At 44.6% G+C, this 23,562-nt stretch overlaps 1 protein-coding gene across 1 annotated transcript in view; it reads right to left on the bottom strand.

The window, feature by feature from the left end:
• LOC119456250 (E3 ubiquitin-protein ligase CBL-B-like) overlaps positions 1-23,562 on the bottom strand; it is a 60,089-nt gene that overhangs the window by 24,996 nt on the left and 11,531 nt on the right. The window contains exons 3-6 of the mRNA XM_037717901.2: positions 23,055-23,186; positions 20,867-21,004; positions 14,920-15,139; positions 14,233-14,400 (exon numbers count right to left, since the gene is read on the bottom strand). Coding sequence (XP_037573829.1) covers positions 14,233-14,400; positions 14,920-15,139; positions 20,867-21,004; positions 23,055-23,186 — 658 coding nt within the window. The remainder of the gene's footprint in view (positions 1-14,232; positions 14,401-14,919; positions 15,140-20,866; positions 21,005-23,054; positions 23,187-23,562) is intronic.

The raw sequence follows: 23,562 nt of genomic DNA, 5'->3' as shown, positions 1-23,562 counted from the left end.
TGATGTTTTGCTGGGACAACTGTGCCACATTCCGTGCAGTGAGTGGGGAGTCGCTGTACCCTGTCGGGATGTGTGTTGCGAGTGTAACTTTAGGCCACAGAGTGTTCAAGGTGGAATTTGCTGTTCTGGCTAGCTCCACGCACGACGTAATCTTGGGGATCGACTTTCTACGAGAGTGCGGCGCCACTGTGGATTGCGGCGCTGGTGAAATTTTGTTATCCGCTTTTACTGAGGGGTCTCCGCGCTGTCATGGTACCCTCGCCGTCACTGACGATATTTGCTTGCCGCCCCAGTCGATCAAGATAGTGCCCGTTGATACCCCTGCTGTAGACGCTGGGACGTTTGATGTCCTTGTGGAGCCGGTCCCCCTCAACTGCGTCAAGAAAAATGTGCTCGTGCCTCGTTGCGCAATTTCTATTACCGATGGGCGATCCTCATTATGGGTGCTGAATTGTTCTAGTGAGCCTGTCGTGCTACCCAGTAGAATGCGGCTTGCCCTCTTCGAACAAAATGCGAGCAGTCGTTGTATCGCAGCTTTAAGCAACGAAACAGTAGACCACGTGGCTGTCACTCACCCTACAGAGGACAAGTTTCTGGCTATGGTCAACAAGTCGTTGCCGTCAGAGAAGCGCCGAGCCTTGGTCCACGTCCTGGCCAAGCATGCCGCAGTCTTTGATTTTGCGCAGAGCGAGGAACATTTTAATGTGCCAGAGTCACGTACTCGTCACGTGATTGACACGGGATCTGCTCATCCTATCCGACAGAAACCGTACCGTGTCTCACCTGCAGAGCGCAAAATCATTGCTCAACAGGTGGAAGAAATGCTCAAGAAGAAGGTCATTCAGGAGTCATGCAGCCCTTGGGCTGCACCTGTGATCCTTGTAAGGAAGAAAGACGGTTCTTGGAGATTCTGTGTGGATTACCGACGTCTCAACTCTATCACCAAAAAGGATGTATACCCGCTTCCCAGGATTGATGACGTAATTGACTGCTTGCATTCTGCCTCGTACTTCTCCTCCGTGGATCTAAGGTCCGGTTATTGGCAAATTCCCATGCATTCGGATGACAAGGAGAAAACGGCCTTTGTAACCCCAGATGGTCTGTTTGAATTCAATGTAATGCCGTTTGGCTTGTGTAACGCCCCAGCCACGTTTGAGCGCTTCATGGATACTATTCTGCGTGGACTGAAGTGGGAAATTTGTCTATGTTATCTTGATGACGTTGTAATTTTTGGCCGTACATTTGAGGAGCACAATCGCCGTCTTGACATCGTTCTTACATCTCTTGAGAGAGCTTCACTCACCTTGAATTCTAAGAAGTGTCACTTCGGAAACCGTGAGACTCTGGTTCTTGGTCATCTTGTCGACAAGCACGGCGTTCGGCCTGACCCTCAAAAGGTCGCTGCAGTTAGCAGCTTCAAACAACCGCAGTCACTACGAGAGTTGCGAAGTTTCTTGGGCTTGTGCTCGTACTTCCGTCGCTTCGTGCCTAAATTTGCCGACCTGGCTTACCCCCTGACATGTCTATTCAACAAGGACGTGCCTTTTCAGTGGTCAGCAGAATGCGAGTCATCATTTAAGCAGCTCAAGTTCGTACTGACCTCAGGGCCCTTACTTCGCCACTATGACCCATCTGCTGCAACCGAACTTCACACCGACGCCAGTGGTATAGGCCTCGGGGCCGTCTTGGTTCAACGGCATGACACCATAGAACATGTGGTTGCCTATGCCAGTCGTTGTTTAAGTAAACCTGAGCGCAACTATACGGTGACGGAGCAAGAATGTCTCGCGGTCGTCTTCGCTGTCCACAAGTTTCGCCCGTATATCTACGGACGCCGATTCTCAATTGTCACCGACCATCACTCGTTATGTTGGCTCACCGGACTACGCGACCCATCCGGCCGTCTTGCTCGTTGGGCCATAAGATTACAAGAATATGACTTTGAAGTGTGTTACAAGAGCGGTCGTCGTCACGCTGACGCTGATTGTTTATCAAGGCTTCCCCTTTCGACGACCGAGTGTGACGCAGACAATTTCGATGAATACCTAGCAGTTGTTGACCCTCTATTTCCTGACCTTACCACCTTTCGCACGGAGCAACGCAGCGACACCAGTCTGGCTCCTCTATTTATCTCCGAAGCGAACGGTCAACGCCGTTACGTTGTAAAGGATGGCATTCTTTACAAGCAAAATTATTCTGGCAAGGGTGCCCGTTTGCTTCTAGTCGTGCCGACAAGCTTGCGACGTGATGTGCTACAAGTAATGCACGATGACCCTACATCTGGACATATGGGATTTTCCAGGACGTTTCAGCGCACACAAGAACGTTTCTTCTGGCCAAAGATGCGCCAAAGTGTAGCAGCGTACGTTGCGAGCTGTGAACTGTGTCAACGCTACAAGCGCCCAACTAGCGGCCCTCCCGGACTTCTGCATCCCATCACGCCCCCTGCTTCACCGTTTGAGGTAGTTGGTGTTGACCTGCTCGGCCCTCTGCCGCGATCAACGACAGGCAACCGATGGATTATAGTATGCGTCGATCACCTGACACGCTATGCAGAAAGTGCGGCGATTCGTGTAGCAACGGCCGCTGAAGTTTCACACTTCATGCTCTCATTCGTCATTTTACGCCATGGATCCCCTCGTGTTATTATCAGTGATCGTGGCCGGCAATTTGTTGCCGATGTGGTTGAAGAGCTTCTCCGGCTTTCGACGTCTCATTTTCGTCACGCCACGCCGTACCACCCACAGACTAACGGCTTAACTGAACGGACCAACAGAACTCTCATCAACATGCTTGCGATGTATGTTGATTCCGCTCACAAATCTTGGGACACTGTGTTGCCTTTCATAACTTTCGCCTACAATACCGCAAAACACGAAACCACCGGATACAGCCCATTCTATCTCCTATACGTCCGCCAACCGCGTACAGCTCTCGATTCTATCCTTCCGTTCTCCGAAACCGCCGAAACTTCTCTGGCCGAAACACTTTGCCGCGCAGAAGAGGCCCGGCGCATCGCCCGCCTTCGTACTTTTGCCTCCCAAGAACGCTCTAAAACCCGTTATGACGAGCGCCATCAGCACGTATCGTACGAGAAAGGTGATTTGGTGTGGCTATGGACGCCACTTCGGAAGCGCGGCCTATACCAAAAGTTCTTGGCCCGTTACACCGGCCCCTTTGTCGTTATGGCACGTCTCAGTGATGTCACGTACGTGATTTGTCGACTCTTGTCTACTGGCCGCCGCTCAAGCAAGACCAACGTCGTCCATGTCGCCCGTCTTAAACGTTTTCACCACCGGAACTCCAACTGACTCGGCCGGTGGGCATCGTCTGCAAAGGGGGGAATTGCTACGATACGGGAGGACGATTGAAAGTGAAGGAAGACGACGTGAGTTCGGACTGTGACATCATCGGTCCCTAGGCCTCTCGCATCCATCATTTCATTAATAAACGCATCTCTCCGTAACAGTATCATAAACTTGTTCGTGATGAAGAAAAAAAGTTCTTACGTTGGGCGATTATGTATGATGAGAGCAGTAGCTTGTAGCATGAAAAATCATAGTTTAGACTCGTGAAGATCGTATATATGTATATTTAAATGCAATAATAGTTTAGGTAATTCTTCGGTCACACACGCAAACCATGCAGCAACGTACACCAAGCTTTTATTGCAACTATAGCTTTAAATGAAACACTGCATCACAGCGCGCAAAATGCACGTAGCGTAGCCGCAGCGTAAAGTGCTTTTTCTTTTCTGGAGTATGCTCAGGAGCCTAGTTTTGGTCGTCACAAGGAAGTGCAGGCGAGCAATGTATTAGCTTGATGATGCTGTTAGTAATTTCGATTTTATGCTGCTCACAACCCATGACTCCTGAACGCTTCAGCTGGCGAAAGGAAAAAAAAAATGCCAGCGGCAGGGCATATCTGCCAGTCGTTGCGTTGTAAACCGCGACCGCTGCGCTTGAAGCGGAATTTTTTTGCACACACAAACATTTCGTCGGTCGTCTTTGAGCAGGTTCATTTCTTCATTTGTCTACAAATACTCATTCTTCACCTGCAGAACACGTGACATTTCCATTCGTATCCTATTTGCTTGGAGCGTGTGTAAGTTTTGCCAATGTCTCCAGAGGAGGCATTGGTTTGGCTCGCTGTCTCTTCCGGATTATTTCAACGGCCGACATGCCGTTGGAGCCTCGCTTGTTCTTTTTCTAGAAATTTTCTTCAATATGTAAGGCGCAGTGTCGGGTAGCAACGAAGGAAGTGTCCCTCTAACATACGCACGCCATCGGAATTAGCACAATCTTCCTGCTGGTCATACGCTCGATGACATGCTCCTTGAAGTGGCGCTGGCACATGACTAATGCGGTTGAAACATTTTTTCAGCACGGCGAAGGGCAAGCTCACGTCTCTCGGAAAGTTCTGGGTCTCAGCGCATCGAAACCAATGATTCTTTCCGCGTGGCTTGCATGTTTGTAGCCAAACTTACAGTTTGGCACAGAGCAAGTGGTGCCCTTCCGGAAGGCTTGTTTTCTTCTGTGCAGGAACACTTTCACTCTGTCCCGGAGTCTCATGAGCTTGGTATTCACGTTCATCACGCACAGTCTTCACTTCGCTCCTTAAACGTCTAAGGAAATTACAAGAACTCTGAGAACTATCGTGACTGCGAGCGCAGCGCTCCGTGGAGTGAGCGTGTTAAAAGACGATATAAATGACCGCTTTTGAAAATTACTCATTGAAACAAGAAACATCGCACTGTTAAGCACTCTCTCAACATAATTTAACCATTTTCTTTCAGTTTTTACAGTGAAAAACCTATTGTCTTATATATAAAGGCACGCAATAACAACACTCTCAGTAGCAGACGACGCGCGCTTCACAGCAAACCTCTGACCGCAGCGCCACTCCTGCTGTCGTGATGCAGAGAAGCAGTGAACTACGCCGGTCGGCACACCTACCAACCTAGCCACCGTAGCCATACTCGAGCGGGCACTGTCGTTTTTTCCGAGTTTATTGGGCGGAAGTAGCGCATCAATGACGGCATGGTTGGACAAGGATAGCAAGGCGCTCAGGGTGCCTCGTGTTTAGGATGGCGACACTTTTGTCTTTGTGGTACAAAAGCCGTATAGCCACCCCACGGCAGGTAATTGGAAGCGCTGGAATTCGCATTCGTGGCGCCCCAACAACGCAATGTTTCGTCGAGTGGATCTAAAGGTGGAACACTGCCCTTCGCTCAGCTGCCAAATAAATCGAGCAGAGCATAACGGTGCGTCCATTTCGTTTCTTTGCCGTTTTACGGCCAAGATAACTCCATGTCGCTCGTGTCTTTACCAGACGCAACATATCCAATATTGACACAATTCTGGGTATTGTCTGAGGGCGTAAAAAGTGAGCGGAGTCTCACAGTGGTCCGTATACGCGACAAACAAGCGTTACTTTAATCCGCTCTAACTGCTCGCGATCCGTTCTTGTGCCATCTGCAACGAAATCGGCTATTTTTCCTGTGCTTGCCTTGGATGTGACACTCTCCTGTCTTGGCTCCTGAGGATTGATCCATAATGTTATTGCAGTTGCAATAAATTATTTCAGTTGCATCAAAGCTTTCCTAAATGCTGTTTTTAGCTATAGCACACTGTTATATGGGTGGCAATGCTTAAAATCACAAATATATGGCGAGCCTTCTGATTCACCCTTTGCCAGTGTCATCAATTCCAAAGGACACTTTTATTTCTTGTGTAGCAGCGTGCTGCCGAAGTGCACTAGCTCAAAGTGGCACTAAATTTTGCGATGTGACAAGGGTATTACATTATAAGGAGTTTCAGAGCTTCATCTCTAGCATGCTGCAAACTTGCTACTCATACACTGCTATTAGGTCCAGTGTGGGTTGTGCCACAGAGGCTATTGTAAATGGGGGGAAAAAAAAAAAAAAGTTGCCACACATGACAACGGTGTCCAAAGGCAGTGTCACCACTAATCTTGTGTAACGGGAGCTTGAAAAGGTGTGCCATTTGAATGCTGATATGTGGGGCTCGCACACTTCCAGAGAAAATTCAGAAAATGTGGTCACCTGGGCTGACCAGTCTGCCGGGAAGAGATAATCTAAATAAATTGTACCCAAGACACACTTCTTCCTCCACTCTCTCCAAAGAACATTTCTCCTTATCATAAAGCAAAAAATCAGCTTAAAGTAGAACCTTTTTGCAAGTTGGCATCCCTTCTGAAGCTATCAATTGTCACACCAAGGATATGCCCAAGTGCCCAGGTTAGGGATGTTAATTCTTAACATGAAGGTTGGGCATGAATATTCATTTTGGGATTTCAGAAAAATTTTCAAATTGCTGGTTTGGTGCGGCACTACGCTCGAATACTCCAGCTTTAGGCAAAATCATGTCTACTAACAATGGACTAAGATGTGTGGTTGAAGGAGGCGGTAATTTGGATTAGCTGGTCTGTCATACTGGGATCCCTAAGCAACGCTAAGGAGACAAGGACAGACATAAGAACAACAACAAACACTGCATGTTTTTTCTCTCATGTCTGTCCTCGTCTTTTTAACATCACTCAGATCCCAGCGTGGTTGAAGGCCCTCCTTGTTACTGCTGCTTCTGCTACCTATACTAACACTGCATCACTCCATCTCTGGAATGCTTTCCTCCTGGACTGGAGACAGCTGTGTTAATGAGGGGAAGTCCTACTGCATTAAAGCAGACACTTCGTGTTGTGGGAATGACATAAAGATTAAATTTGCCTGGTTCTACATGTGCAAGCACAACATTAAGGCAGCGCAGTTCATTTCCGAGAGAGAGAAAAAAAAAAAAGAACACAGTTTACATGGCGTCGTGCTCCCAGAAGAAACTAGGATGTTTTATTAAACACTTTGGAAGGCAGTTACAGTGAACACAGGAATCAAGGATAGCTTTGGGAAATTGTTATTTGGACTAAAATAAACTTCAGCACCAGCCATGAAAAAAAAAAAAAAGGAAACAAAAAAGAACCAGCCTCTGAAGTTTCTGATGCACAAGATGTCGCAGGATGACTCTGACACTATGAGTAGCATTTTCCTGTCTTCCACTGCATGTGACATTTGCAACTAAGCACACAACAATATTCACATATTGTTCCACACTAAAGCGTGAGTGACTTCAAGCAACTCATGCAATCACAAAAGTGTGCAAAAAAAAAAAAAAAAAGGGAACATACAGCAAGCCATACAATCACTCTCTCTCACAGTATGTACAAAGGACATAAATTATCATAATGCATGCATACATAAACATACCATTTGCACCAGCATGCTCAAAACAAAATGGAGGAACAATGCTACTTGTACCCAAATCACTGTCTTGAAAGAAGAAGAAAAAGAGAAGAAAAAGTCAGAAGAGAAATATGTGCTTGGGGTCTGTGCAACACCATCATTTGTGCTCAAATACATATTGCAAACACTAATAATAACATAATTATGAGAAATTAAATACCAAGATGCAAAAATTGATCTCCCTAGACTCTAGCCCCAGAGGAAGACTGACATTTCTGATTTAGCTAGATGTTGAATTTCAAACAATATTTTAACAAAAGTGTTTTTTGAATTAATGAGCAGGAACTAGCACATTATATGCTGAACTGGTGTAGGGAGCCTAGTTTGAATAGTTTTTCTGGCTAAAGTGCTGTCTCATTTAAACCAGGATTTCACAGTGCACTTTGTTTAATATTACGTCTGGCGGCAGCATTTGACTGCCTAGTCCAGAATAAGCCAAAAGTATACATGCCTTGTGGTGATTGTAGGCCAAGAAAGTAAGATTGGCAGTGAAAGAAATAGTTGTGCCATCTGTTCTTGTAATGAAGCACCCCTGTTTCTTTCACTTAAAAAAAGCAATATTTCTTGACCAGCATTAATGCAAGTGATGTGTACTGTTGATTAATTCTGGAACAAACAGGTAGGCACTGCATATCCAGACATGGTATTAAGTAAAAGGCATTGTGCAATGCTGCCCCTGCACAAAATCCAAGCAAAAACAAACCAGGTCAGCAGTTTAGCTGACTCATTATAAATTGGGCTGCCTCACTGACACAACATTCACTATGCTATTATGTCCAAGCTTCATAAAGTCATATTACTGACTTTACTAATAAAATTTTTAAGTGACAGGCAGGTAGACTATCCCCTCGTGAAGATTCTCTCCTTTTTCTTTATCTTTTTTTTTTTTTGCACAATTACTTCATCCTATGATAAGTGCAGAAACGACACAAATACCTCAGCTCTGTAAAACTGTTAAACTTGCTCTACCAAAACATAAGCACTGATTTCTTCTTTTAATGCCTTCCTCGTAAGAAAGCCAACTAGAAAAGGTAATAAATACAATCCTGGTAAGCCAATTACAAATGATCAAAGAAAGCTGAAGATGTATGACAAGTGATTTACATTGAAATATAGTATTTTCACTACTTACACCCTGTTTAGTCTCTCTAGTGTGTAGCTGTTGCAAGACACCACTAATGCAGAATAAGCATGCAAAATGGCTGTAAGGGTCCTCGCTTTAATATATCTTCTTTTTCCATGAAGAAGTGTTTTGCAACAGGATGTATGCTATAACATATTCTTGCTAAGCCACGAATGTCATAAAATTAACTTCTATATCTGATGCGATATGTGATCGCTTTACAAGTGATAAGTGAATGTCGCAACAAATTTAACAGATGACGACAAAACTAATTTGCAGCCCAACTGAATGCTTCAGGTGACAACACTGAGTTTTTATTTTTCAGTTAACGAAGAAAATTTATTCTGTTCATAAAGAGCGCACATGCTCTCTGCATAAAGTTACTGATGCAGCCATCTTTCATGTACAGCATGGCCGAGTGTTAAAGGGAACACGCCTCGGAAATAATTTTTCATGATTATTGATCTACAGAATGCAACAAGCACTTTTTTTCCTATGAAGTTAATGATATGTTCACCAGCTGCATCCCAGTGCTTCAACAAGGTGGTAATGGTAATTAAAATGTGTTCAGGCTAACACTCCCTAATTTTTACGAAACAAGTGCGGAATGCAAAGTGAGAAGTGAAAAAAAAAAATGTGCAGCTACTACTGCAGAAAGATATTTTGTGGTGCTTAATGCGGCTCCTTAACTGACTCCTGTACGCTGTCCCCACACGCTACCGTGCTCTTGTTCTGACTGAAACTCAAGCGCAGAAAATGCCTCAAAAGTAGAATCTCACAGATTGCTAGACAGCACAAGAATGAATTATGCAATTTTTGCAAAATGTACAACATTCATTCAAACAGTGTCTCTCGATAAGGGAACAATAAGAAAAAAGCTTGACTGCACAGACAACACAAAGCACAAATATAAATATGATGGATTTTTTTCCACCAGAAAGGAAGTTCAATAAATTCGAGCAGAAAAGCAAGACAAAGAAATAAAAATCGGGCAATGCCTGGAAGAAAATAAAACTCAAATCAGAGTTACAATGATAATTTTTTTAATCCTATATAACTCCTCTGATGCTTTCACAATAACTATCCTAACACTGCTGTTACAGCGAAAGCAAAATAAATAAGAGATGACGCTAAATTTTGCGTCACAGCACTTCTTGTAGTCACAATATGCCAAACGTGTGCCGCAAAATATAAAAAGGTGTAAGGGAGTGGCTATGGATATCCATGACCAGAGACCAGTAGATTACGACTAAGGTACGGAATAACACCCACTTGTATTTGTTAAACATGCTTGGGAATGCACCGAAACAGACAAAAACATAGATGCACTCTCATGGACTTAAATTTCACATGGTACACGAGTGGAGACTCCGGGACACTGCTGCTTTTGTGTGCTGGTGGCTCACATCACTTTGAGACTACAAAGTGACCATGTACCAAGTCCTGCTTTGCTTGGCTAGCATCTGTGTATGCCCACTTTCCTACCAACACAATGCTTGCCTTGGATTTCGGTGTGATGTGCCTCTCTTGTGACAGCTTTGGGAATTACACCAACGGTGAAGTGCACAAGCAATCTTGGAGAAGATGCTAGATTCCATGATTAAGTGCTTGTGCCATGTTTGCATTTTGCAAATCCGAATTTGGCAGAAGAAAACAATAGCCTCGTCACTAGAACACAGCACAAGTTGAGCGCAGCTGGCAGAATACAATGTACTAGTTAAATTTGTGTGCAAAAATGGCAAAAAAAAAAAAAAAAACATGTTCGAGCATATACAAACACAGGAAGCCAAGTGCGTAAGCCTGTGTCTGAGAATGCTTTTGTGTAAGCATGTGTCTGTACAACTTTGCTCCTAATTTTTGTGCACAAATTTAAGTCGGTTTAAACTCTAGCCCGTTGTCGATTTTCCTGAAGAATAAAACCATTTGCAGTCATGTGTCAGGCCTCTCCCGACAGGCGCAAATATCCATTCCAGTCAAATGTCAGCAATTGCCTGACGCGCATGCTCGTGTTCACCGGTTACTTGGGTTGGTAGCAAATGCTTTCGGGAACTTTTTCACCTAATAAGTGCACTTTGTAATGTCTGCAGGTGAGGGCAGCAAAATGTTTTTGCCGTCCTTCATGTTTAAAGAGATTTTCATGCGATATGAGCGCCGTGAAGCACCCTCATATTTTCTGCACGTGTGTCTTATGGATTAAATTCACGTGAGTTCAGTGAAATAGTGACTTTAGTGCCACGGATGAATATATTTCGCCTTCAGATGGTCAACAAGCATCCTCAGTTGAAAGCACTTCAGAAGAAAGCCATAATGAGAACCATACAAACTTGTGGTGCAAATCCTGGCCTCCGCCCAGGAGGGTGCTTCAAGCGCTATCACACAGTGCTCAAGTACCGTTGAGCCTCAAGAATAAATAAGTTGTCTAAAATAAATCACTTAGCATGCATTTGTTTACACGACGCTTTCTCTGCATAGGTTCTAAATGTGTGAAAATGCTCCTGATTGGAACAACCACAAATTGGGTAAGTGCACATGACCACAAAAGGGGTAGAACAAAAGGGGTAAATGATTGAAGCCGTGTATCAACGGCAGAGCAAGCGAGGGAGATACGCCGCAGAGCAAGTTGGTCCAAACTGACCAGTAGAACATGCAAATCTTCTAGATTGACCAGTTCAACTCAAACTAAGACTGAGCTATTGAGTGTCGCGTGGTAGACACTATTAGCTGGCGACAAACCAAGATTTCAGTCCAAGCGCTGCCCACAGAATTAAACTGCACCAGCCGTCTGAACCTCCTTGTTACAAAACCCAATTCTTAAGAGATGCCAGTATTGAAAGAAGCTCACCTCCCCCATATCGTCAAAGAAATGAGCAAATGTAACTGGCTGACTCGTCTACACAAATTCTCTTTCAGTTGGACAGCAGTGTACTTGCCCTGCATTCTTATGGTATCACTGACTATAATTGTAACAGCAGACACCAAAGCAGCACACGTTCCCACATGAATCGTAAGATGTACCAGTTTTCTGTGTCTAGAAAATAGGCTACTACTCTTAGATTCTTTGCTGCTGTGCCCCTTTGGTAGTCACTGCAAATTAACAGGACAACTGTGATTAATGCTGCGACCAAAGCATAGTCTCTCTCCTTAAGAGATTCAATGTTCCTTTAAGAAATAACAAACATAAAATGTAATGGTAAACATAAAAGCAGCTTACGCTGGTAGTGTATTCTTTCAAAACATTATGTGCATTTCTTTGGTAGGTATATACTGATTGTTACTGGAGAAAGTGAACACCAACACAACCGCTCATATTGAGTTATGTAACCTAATTTGCGTGGCACTCATGTGATGTGGATTTCATAGCATTTCTGTATATTTCGGCTGTTATATCACAGGAAAGGCTTCCAAAAGTTCTAAAATTAAGTGCTTGCTTATGTTCAAATGCAATATACTCTTGCTTAGTTGATGAACAATTAACCAGCCTAAAGTAGATGGAGGCAGAAGCCACAATGTCATGGGAAAGCAGTGCAGAATTTTTACTTTGTGTTACTACCCGCCTGCTGGCCCAGTGTATAATTTTTTGGGGGCCTATGAAAGTTGCGTTTACGTTAACCTTCTAGCAGTTTTTTTTTTCTTTAACGCCCCCCTTCCATTATGATGGATTCACATGATAGGCCAAATTACATATGTTAGTCTGATAACAGGCACATGATAACAGTGGCACTGAGTCACTCTGTGCATAATGGTATCATCGCAGACTAGCTGCTTGTGGTGTAATTTGATACACTGAGACTCACAATACCAAATTTTGCAGATGGAATTGGCGATTCGATGTGTCGTAAGAATTAATTTTCAGCAGCGCATTGCTCCAGGTTACAAGGCAAGCTTTGCATTGCAGAAGAGCAGCAGAAAACACCACCAGCAGAAAATGTAGTGTCACACAATTCTATCGTCGCTCGTGCAACTTGTGCGAGTGTCCGTGAGAGCACACAGCAGGCATATAAGTCAGTAGGCATACACGTCAGTAGGCATGCTGACCAAGAACACACTTAAAGCTTGCCATATGCACTTCAAGAAAACAAATTGCACTCTGTAGATGGGTCTCTTGCATCGGCAAACACAAAACAAAATTAGAAGCAACGTAAAATAAATACACAAGAAACACTGGCATAATGCACGTGCTAAAACATTTTTCACAACAGAACATGAAAAAAAAAAAAGGCAAATGAGGCAACCCAGCAAGCTGACAAAGGTGGGAGCAGGCAGGTGCATGTAGTTTCGTGCTGCAAGATTCACAGTGATTTTTGTCTTGGTTGAGGTGAACATTGTTTAAAGGGACCCTGAACCACCTCTCGGGCTTCATGAACTAACACAGTCTGCGGGTAGCATATGCTGCTGTGAACATCTCAGTCAAGTTTTGCTGTCGTACACGGTGCATGGAGCTCGCAAGCGGAGCGCGAAGTAACCTTTCGTTCAAACGCTCCTGTTTCAACAGAAGCCATGATCTTCACTATTTTCTGGGCACATTATTTCGTAATAAAGCGCATTCCCATACGTGGCTGCTATTGGTCGCTGCAGGCGGCTACACAACGGCCGCAGCGAAGTGCCGCCACCAGTTCACTGGTTAAGCGCATTGCGGCTTGCTAGGACAACTGCGTTTGGCTTACGTTTAGTGCGTCGTAGGCAACAAAATCAGAAGTCGTGGCGTCTACGTTAACATCCAAATTGAAATTTGAACTGCGCGCCACGGTGACATTTCGAATGAGGAGCGTTGTGGCCCCACCCCACTCCGCTGTAGCCTTCGCAGAGCAAGGCATTGAAAAAGGAACGGGAGCACAGCAGAGGCCGTGTTTGATTACCAATAACTCCACTCTTGCTGAACGCATTGAAGTACTTCTTGTGGCAAAGTATTTCTGAAATAGCCTATTTTCACTTCAAATGCCTTTCTCCACTTTTATAAAAAGTGGATCAGGGCCCCTTTAAGCAAGTAAAATACCACATTAAAAAATTTTGAAATTTAAGTCCTCTTTTAAGCTCTGTCAGTGTACAGTTTATGTGTGTTTTCATTAGAAACATACCCTTCACTATATATAAAGCATTGCTAATTGAAACAAAGCCACTACCACCTCTGGTGCACTAGCCCACGTATCCAAACCATGTAGGCAACATGCATGAGTCCTGCATAAACTAACCAAGGAGGGAAATAAAAAGAATAAAGCTGACAAATGAGTGCAGCATTGTGACACGCACATTGTGACTACTGCACATTCTCTACAGCGTCAAAGGTGTCCTGGCCGACAGCTCTTTGGCATCTGGACTGTCTGTCGTCGTCTTGGGGATGAAACATCGGCCACGAGTCATCGTGCACACGTCACACACACACACACACTGGGGCGGGCAGGCAGGCTTAGAAGGGGGCAACCCAAATACGGTGTAACACGCACACGGTCGACGACGGCAGAGGCGGATGTGTGTACCTGGTCGGCAACATGAGCTTGCAGACATTAGGTGCTAACCGCACAGGATAGGAAGTGAAAAAGCAGCCAGTCAGTGAATAATAATGTGGTGATAAGTTCTTTTACGCCAAGGAAGGAATCCCTTTGCCTCAAAAGGGTGGCCCGTAAACACAACACAGGCGTTGACGCACAGTTCCTTCACCCCATCAAAAGACGCACCTGATGTCGGCGGGGAAAGCAGCTACCATCCGGCAGCACACAGTCGCAACAAACAACGAAAGGGAGTTTGGGAAAGGGAGCAGCGGTGCAGAGGGTCACGAGGCTATAGTGAGCAGTTCTTTTACCTCGAACGGCTCGTCGTCGTCGAGGTCAACCAGGCTGTTGGGATGATTGTAGTTCTGAAGGTCAGTCTTGCGTACCGTCCGGCCTGTCGGGTCAAAGGGGTCCACCACTACCTGCTCGGTACCTTTGATCTCAGCTCGGCAGAAGGGGCAGCCTTGGCCTTCTGAATCCTGGAATGCACACAGTGCAAAAAACAAAAAGGCACACAGGTTTGTTCTGGACCCACATCAAAAATTCTGAAAATACAAACGCACAGTGTGGATGAAAGTTGTATAAGCGTATATTAGCCTTACATGCTGCTTTACAGCAATGTAATTTGCATAACCATGCAACCACGCCTTGTTTCCATGTGGAGAGACAGTGAGAACAGCAGTGACCAAACATACACAACACAAAATTGCTCCTAGAGCTTTGCCTTGTGCTCACAATTGTGCCAGACTGCTTTTACAAAAGCTTGAACAATGCTGCAGGAGAGAATTTACACAAACTATGTGTGTAGATTTTTCAACCTATTCTTATAGTAGTGACTGGTAATGCAGGATACACGCAGGGGGAAATATGGTAACTTATCACAACACCCTGATTTAGTGCCTGACCTAAGTGTCTCTTCACATGAATGTTTCCACTATCTTCACACAGCAGTGTCCAGAAAAGAAACAAGCAAGATGCTGCAATAAAAGGAGACTCACCTGCCAGGAGGTTAGGCATGGTGTGCAGAGCAAATGCCCGCAGGGCTCGATGCGAATGTCCTTGTCGTTCTCAGCACAGATCTTGCACAGCTGGAACGTGGAGCCCATCTCACAGTAAAGCTCATACTGTTCCTGCGTCACCTTGATGTGGTCTTCGGGTGTCGCCTGGACAGCCCAACTCAGGTCAGGGTTGACGTTACGCCCGTCTGGGTAGAGGTAGCTGCACAAAACGTCAAGGCTGTCAAGTGTGCTGCCACAAAGCAGTTTAGGAGGAAGTGTTAGCCCATGAGCTCCCGCATTATATTTCAAGTAAACAACGAGCGGTCGCTGTACCATGCCAATGTAAACAAATGCACCGGTCAGTGTTTTGGACACAGCTATGCATATTTCCAGGAAAATTGTGCGCTCCTAAATAAAAATACAATGCGGAAAACAGCGCTCCAAAACATCTTATAGACAGTATGCGAAACACTTCCTTGAGAAGGGGTAAAACACCTGAAATAGCAAGCAGCACGTATCAAATCAGTGGTTAGGGCTACCCTATGTCTTCATGGTGCAGCACGATGTGTTGCTCAGGGCACTGGCTCTCTTGGTTGCAGGTCGAATGCGAACAGTGATTCATGGCTATTGAATTCGTCGGAATTGTAGCTGTCATTGTTTGACAGCTCCGAAGAGCTGGTGCAGCTGACATCGTCACCCGAAGACAAATGTGCAAATTGATCGGCATGCCTTGCGCGCCTCCCCTGCTGGTGTGCCACGTGTGATGTCACATCAAGATGTTCACTTGGCTGCTCGGCTACATTTTGATTTCGTTTCTGTTTTCGCGTTTCTTTTTTTTTTGCTTATTTAAAATTATTTTCCAATTGTGGAACAATTCTACTATCAGACGCGTGACAGGCTGGTCTTACGAACCTAAAAATGCGATTACCTTCACATGGTCAAAAAAATCACAGGAGTTACCTTTTAAAGAATAGACAAGAAAAAAAAAAGCATTTTGTGAGTCAATGTGAAGCATGTTTCCCTCAGTGCAGTTAACTGCATTGTATGGCCTCTTTGAGTAGTGTTGCTTCAACATGGTCACGGAGCCCATGCACCATACAGCCAATTTTGGGTGCCTACTTTGTAGTTTTTTAATAGTTAAGTGGGTTTTAGAAAGCCATTTTCAAGGCAACTTTGTTAACCTTCTTAAAAGTTGGTAAAATGTCGCCGATTGTTCCATCACATCGCTAAAAAAGTCGCCCAGTCACTAAACAGAAAAATTTGTCACTAAACATGCACAAAAGTTGCAAAGTCTAGCAACAAAATTGCTAAAATGACAACACTGCTGGCCAATGCCCATCCCAGTTGTGAAGTGGTAATTCCAGAGCTTGAATGATTCTGGAATCATTCCAAATTTTTGAACACCTGGAATGGAATTGGAGCCTGAGATTCGGGAATGGAGTTGGAATGGAATGGCCACCTCGTCCTGGAGCGCTAAATGTTGATTACAAAACTAGAAAACCGGTAAACTTGCCATTTATACTAAACCACACTGGGTCAATATATTGTACTTTCTACTACTGATTCTTACAGCATCTACCTATAGGTGACTACTCTGCCACGGTAATTATAAACAACAAGGTATTCTATGCACCCTAAACTTCTGAAGATCCGGAAACCTTTCTGCTTTACAAGGTTGAGGTGTGTGTACAGATGGCAACATCTAGTTGTCAAAAGTTATTCAGTCCAAGAGTGCGCTTGACCCCCGACACAAGGATGGAGGCCAAGAATGACATCGCCAATAGTTGCACCCTGCGCAAGTTCGCAGTAACTTGAAACGTGCGCCATGTTTTTTTTGCACACTGTCTAGTATAGAGACAGCGCAATAACAAGAGGTCAGAGTGATTTCAGTAGATGTGAAACAAAAAGATTGCCTTGCAATGCATACCAATGCATTTCACTTTTATGTAATCAAAGTGACACAACAATCTAATTCTAGCTCGATGCATGCCACGCACGACGGTAAAGATTATTTGTGTAGTTTGCCTTACGCTCAAAAAAAAAAAAAACTGAAAAATTACGCTTTTGGAAATGAATTATTTAGAAGGCAATTGGCCGTGCTCTCTATCGCAATGTGCAATGTGTTCCTGAACTGCCTAACACGTGTGGGCAGCTGCAGGCTAATACACTCAAACCTCGTTATAACGAAACATGACATAATGAAATAATGAATATAACAAAGTAAGTCAACTGTATTTGAAAACTCTGTGCACCATGATGTCAGAAATGAACGTCATGTTTGGCGTAATTCTAAGTAGAAGAAAAACTGTGTAAACATGATGAAATGTACTTTCACTTTTGAAGACATCAATCTTTACGCAGTATTTTTTGTATTATGGTATTGAACAAGCGTAGAGAGTGACTGAGCCCCTTTGCTTTGTTTCTTTACTTTTTTCCAAGTAGGGACTAAGGAAGGGCTTCAGAAGAGGGCACCGCATGACAGGCTGTCACCACAAATTGACATGTTTTGGAGACATTTAGATCGCAATAACTGAATATATTTGGCAATCACGTCACATATTTGTGACGTCAAAACCACATAGCTAACGTGCATTAATTGACGTTATTTGACAAGGACGACAATGAAATTTATATAATAATGCTTATGTATTTTTTTGTCCAGTCCTATAACACGTGCAATTGTCTTGAGTACTCATCTCGCATATGTATTTGTGAAATAGGGTCCTTTAAGTATGGGCACTTCACTGCCTAGGCATGTGACATAGCATTAGTGCGTTTGTGCAATTTTTTTTTTTTTAGGCCTCATAACCGTTTTCACAGCACATAAGCAGAGAGATCTTACTGCAACCCAAATTGACAAAAACTAAGACTTCTTTTTAAGCAGATCATTAGAGAGATTACAGGCAACAACGTGCGGCAGAGATAACAGACCGTAAAGCATGTTTCGTGTTCTAAAGAAATATGCATACCATTCTTTGTAACGTTAATACTTCAAAAATGTTTTTAGTTACTTAGGCAGGCAAGCGCAAGTAGTCAACAATTAAAGAAAAAGTGTTCATTTACACTAGAAATGGAGGAATGGATCAGCTCAGCCACTCCAAGAGTAAGAATGGCCCAACTCTCACCATTCCAAGGAGTTGAAAGGAGTGGAATTATGGGGATTACCCTCTCTGGAACAGAGTCGGAATAGAATGGAGGGGCCTTGGCCCATTTCTATGGGCCAAGGTTTTTGTTACTTGATTTATGAAATCGGCCCTGCTGGATAATTCACACTTGACTGTTCAGCACGATTATGTCAATGGTGTCGGTCTTAGTGGCACTATAAAACAGCGAAAAAGTTGAAGATACACCACTAACTCTCACTTAAAACACCAATTTTCGACTTGCCCTCATTGGAGTTTCAAGCAAAAATGGCAGCTCAGAATGAATGGTTATTGCAGTACTTATCCGATTCTAACGTCCACCTTTTTTTCCAAGAAAGTGCATCAGAAAATTTCCTAGCCATTACAATCAGATACAAGACTGAAACTGCATTCATGGCATTGGCAATAGGCTATAGCATGGGTTCTCAAAGTGGGTTCCGCGGAACCTACGGGTTCCGCAGGCCCCTGCTCGGGGTTCCGCGAGCCACTGATAAATTTTCCCTGGTCCCGCTCTCGACAAGTGTCTAAAACGGCGAACATGAGGTGCGCTCGATCCAAAGAACCTCCATTACCCATGCCCGAGTGTCAAAAAGCACATCACAGTGCGTAACAGCAATTCGCGAACTGTGCAATAAATACGCAAGCAGCTTTTAGCCACTCAACCTCTGAGAACGGGCAGCGCGCCTAAGCTTCCGCACTTGAATCTCGGAGGCTGTAGCTTACCACCATGCGCCTTTCTCCTATTTGTAGATAGGCTAGGTGCCGATAGTGTGTGCACTGACATACACGTTGGAGGAATAAAAAAAAATAAGAAATGCGCGGAGCACCGCAAATGCGCGCCGCAATAGAGCAAGAACGGCGTAGCATCCAACCGAAACGAAGCGGCACAGTCCGCATCGCCGTGGTCCTCATGAGGCAATCGTACGCGGCACGTGACTGACAGCAACGCCGAAGCGCTTCGTGCCTAATTGTGCCTTTAAAGCCATTATTCTTGCGTTTATCGCCACGCGTAACACCGCGTTGGCGGCTAGCCGCGCGCCTCCATAAGTGCGTAGTCGCCATCTATGATCGCGTCGATAACCACCGCAGTTCCGTCCCAGCGGTTGCGGCAAATAGTAGTTTCATTTTCACTCGGTGCGCGCATCGGCTGCATGCCTTCACAACTGCGTAGTCGCCTCCCATGGCAGCGTCGATAGCGACTGCAGTTTCGTCCGCACTTCTTACAGCGAACGGTAGTTTCGTTTTGACTTGGTGTGTGCGTCAGCCGCCTGCCTTCTGAACCGCAAGGTCGCCGTCCATGATCGCGTCGATAGCGGCTGCGGTTTCGTCCGCAGCGGTTGCGGCAAGCAGTGGTTTCGCTTTGACTCAGTGCAAAGCTGTCCAAGCTGAAGAGCACCGGCTACATTGCCATGGACGAACAATTTGGTGGCGAGCAGCGTAGTGGCGAAAAACTAATCGGGATGTGCGCCCGTTGGTGCAAAGCACGTCTCAGATGAAAACGCGCGCCGCGAAGGATGTCGCGAGGCCTTCGCCGCTGCTAGAGCTAATCATGCAGTCATGAGATGACGAGAATTTCAGCTTCCGCACTGGTCTTGTGCTAAATAGAAACAATATTTGATGATTCATTGAGTAAATAAAAGCGTGTTGACGTAGTGAAGCATTTGTTTATTGTTTTCTTGATACCCTCGATAATTTGACATTCTGGTGATTCAGGGGGGAAGGGGGGGGGGGGGGGTTCCTTGGCACTTTATGGAGCTTAGCAGGGTTCCCTGGGATGAACGTACTTGAGAACCCCTGGGCTATAGCCTAGTGTCAGCCAGCATCATTGCCATTGTCAGCACAAAATGGTGACAGAACAAATTTTTACATAGGGTGGTGATGACAACAGACCACTTTCATTATGTAAACTCATTCAAAAGAGAAGTTATTTTGCATGCTTCACTAGTGGCAAACAAAGCTGCATCACATGTTTTTCAGGGTGTCAGAGCCTTGCGTCACATGATAAAATGGTGAAGTGGTCAGTCTAGGCATGGACTGCCACCTATTCTGAAGCCCATCCCATTCACCATGATTTCAGAGTCATTTACAAACTGTGGAATATCAAATGCAGTGTACCTCACTGAGAATAACATACTGTGGCCCATAGTGACAAAGAGCTGTATGAGTACAGTGACGATGGGCATTAGGCTTAAATAAATGTCCAATCTGCGAAGGTAAACTTTGCAAATTTCGTCCTTTTCCGATAGCCAGAATAGAAGGCATGCTACACATTTCTTGCTGTAAAACCAAGTGGGCGTTAGGTCTAGGTGAACATTGTATTCTGCTTTGAACCCGTAAAAGTGTACATTAGTTTTGGGGACACACTAGAATTGGGTAAATACTGCAAATAACGCAGCCACACGTTTGGACTTTTATATATATATTTTTTGCCTCTTGCTTTAATTCAACCCATTGGCTAACTGGATCAATTCTGTTGGCACTGTCAAGGTTGGATTAACCGAATTCGACTGTACTTATATACGTCATGTCGCTCTAAGTCATGTTCATGTACATGCTGTGTCACAGGTCATTGAATCTTTTTTACACCTTATTTTTAGATTATAAAAAATCTGAAGGTGGAGGGGGCTAAGCAGCATGAGTAAATTACAGAATACTAAAGCCAATAAAGCAAGGCACACTTGAAGCAATCTGTTAGACATTGTAGTTGTAAGAGGCTATAGACTTGTGTAGTTCTTGTATGAGCAATGTGCACAGCAGAGAAGAACCATGGTGTGGCACAAAGTTGGCAATGAAGAGTCACTTACAATCCTTCCCGATAGCCATCAAGAAGTGCTTGGCAGAGGGATTTGTTTTGTGGAATGGTCTGCAAGATGTTTCCCTCAGCTGTCACGTAGCCAATGGCCCACTGGCCCAGCCTTGTGCAGCTTAGCCGGAATACGTAGCTGTAGGCACAAGAGTAAAAGCTTCACATCAGATGCCGGTGATCATTCAACGTACAATACAGTGCAGATCACTTATAACGTAACTGCTTTTAGCGCGGGACCGGTTATAGCAAGGGCTTTTTTGACCACCAATATATCTCCCATAGAACTCAATGTATAGGCGGACCGTTTATTGCGTAGGCGCGCGAAGCAGAATACCGGTTATAGCGCGGTTCTTTTAAGCACGCAACCATGAAATCGGCGCACCACGCACGGCCTTTTCTAGGAGGCGTTGAGCAACGGCCCGCACAGCTGCACGGTTGCCGGGCACGCGCGTGGAGACCAGTGGTGAAAAGCGAAACAAAAGTCGCCGTTTCCCTCAAAAGAAGCATCAATTGCGATAGTAAATTTACTAGTAGAGTATATAAAGTAAAGATAGTAGTTTTATCGCCTGCATAAACTTGGACACATCCGCTAACTGAATTAACAAGCATGGTGTCAGCACGCACAAGCAAGCATGAATAGATCGCACTCGATGACCGCAGACAAGCACTGTAAAAACGCTGGCGTGAGAAAACGCGGCAGGAGCAGCGACTGAAGGTTCGTGTGGTCTATTGCTTCAATGGAAACTGAGCAGCAAAAGCACAGCGCATACAAAGGTCAGAGCCGTGTGGAGATCGCTTCCAAGATACAGTGTGCGCGACAGCCCTCAGCCGCGCAAAGTACAAGTATGCAGTGGCTTGCACAGTAAAAGCCGCGCCATCTCCCTCCCGCGCTGCCTTCGCGCTTTCCTCCTTTCGTGTGGGAGATTGAGTCGCCAGTTTCCCTTTCACCCAGTCGCAAGATACGCATTGAGTGTCACAGCTAAACGTCGCCTCCCCTCCTTCGCTCCCATCCCTCCACGGCCTTCCGCACGGCGAGAGTCGTCGCGTTTGCTCTCCGCCGTACGTTCGCTCTCCGTGAAAGCAGGCGTCCCTCTCGCGCTTTCACATGCACATACAGCATACGGCATACAGCAGCATACAGCATTTGGGAGCGTGGATGCGCGCGTGGGGACCAGAGGCGAAAACCGAAACAAAAAGGAGAAGGGTGGGAGACATTGGAGGAAGGAGGGCGCGTGTTTTCATCATTATAGCAGTGTCCAATCAGGGTGCGCGGAGTGCGAGGTAGAACGGTAGCACATTCCTTTTTTTTCCCCATTTTTTTTTTCAGGAGTGGTAGCGTGGGCGTGCGCGTGGAGACTAGTCTCCAGACGAAAATAACAGCGTTCTTCTGCTGATGCCGCACTTTTCAGGAGAACATGGTTTCTGTGCTGTGTTGCGATTGTGTTGCATGTGTGTTTGGGTGACATATGTAATAAATTGTGTTTGAAAGGTGGGTTGCCCGTTTGGCATAAGCAAAAGCCGAAAAAAAACATGCTTTGGTTATTACGCGGTACCGCTTATAGCGCGCATTTTTACAGCTCCTGCGACTTACGTTATAAGCGGTCTACACTGTATTAACAACAAAAACCACAATTTGTGCAAATCAAAGCGCAAGTTAAATTGCTTCATCTTCATCCAAAATATCAATGACGTGTCAGCAAGCTTCTTTTTGCTTCCAACCAAGCTACAAGCAGACTCGCCACAAAAAGCCAAGTACACTGATATTGTGCGAGCTCATAAATCAGTTCCTAACAAGTAAATGCACAAATACTTTGCTTAAATTAGACAAATAACCATGTTTCAGGCAAAGCGTGTTAACAAAAGTGACAATTAACATGCTCATGTCATTTTGCAAGATTATGGGAAAATATGTAACAACCGACCATGGCACAGCCATGTGGCATGCAAGACATGATCACTAAACAAAGTTACAAAATCTAAATTAATGCCATCCATTGGACAGTGCCCAATCAATTTTATCACTGCCCATTGAAACTCATAATTTTCTCGATTACAAATATACAAGATCTGGCAAATCAGCAGGTGGATGACAATTTTTTCCCTTTCATGAAACGTACACAGTATGTACTGAAGGCACAAATCAAGCAATGTAATCATTCTTCTGATATAAGAGGGTAATAGCTCACCTTCCTGGCTTGTTAATGTATTTGTACAGACGTGCCTTGACCTCATCATACGTAAGGAAGGCAACATAGCCAGGGTGGGTAACTGCGAGGATTTGCCAATTTCTAAGAAGTGTTGACCAGGGCTGAAATAACCTGAAAAGATAACGCCTTTTATGCACTTGAAACACAGCAGTACAAAATATTGCAAAAGAACATTTCCTTATCGTACTCTCACTTTAGTGTAAGAGTATTCGGATGCCACGTGTATCAAAAATTAGCATGTATGTCAAATTATCATTACACTGTATTCGATAGCTTACCAGAAAAGGTTAGCAATTTTTAAGAACACCCACAGATGAAGTAATCACATTTCTGAAAGACATTTTAAGGGCAATGTCAACTGCTATGCCTTAAAATATGACTGACTGCAAGATTGAAAAGAAGTTCGAATTAACTTTCCACTCACAAATTGTGTCACAAGTACATACACAAGGAGCCTGATGTAAATTGGGCCATTTTAAGAAATAAA

This window comes from Dermacentor silvarum, chromosome 6 (genome assembly GCF_013339745.2).
Source record: "Dermacentor silvarum isolate Dsil-2018 chromosome 6, BIME_Dsil_1.4, whole genome shotgun sequence".
Classification (NCBI taxonomy): Eukaryota; Metazoa; Arthropoda; class Arachnida; order Ixodida; family Ixodidae; genus Dermacentor; species Dermacentor silvarum.
This window is presented reverse-complemented; position numbering and strand designations above follow the sequence as displayed.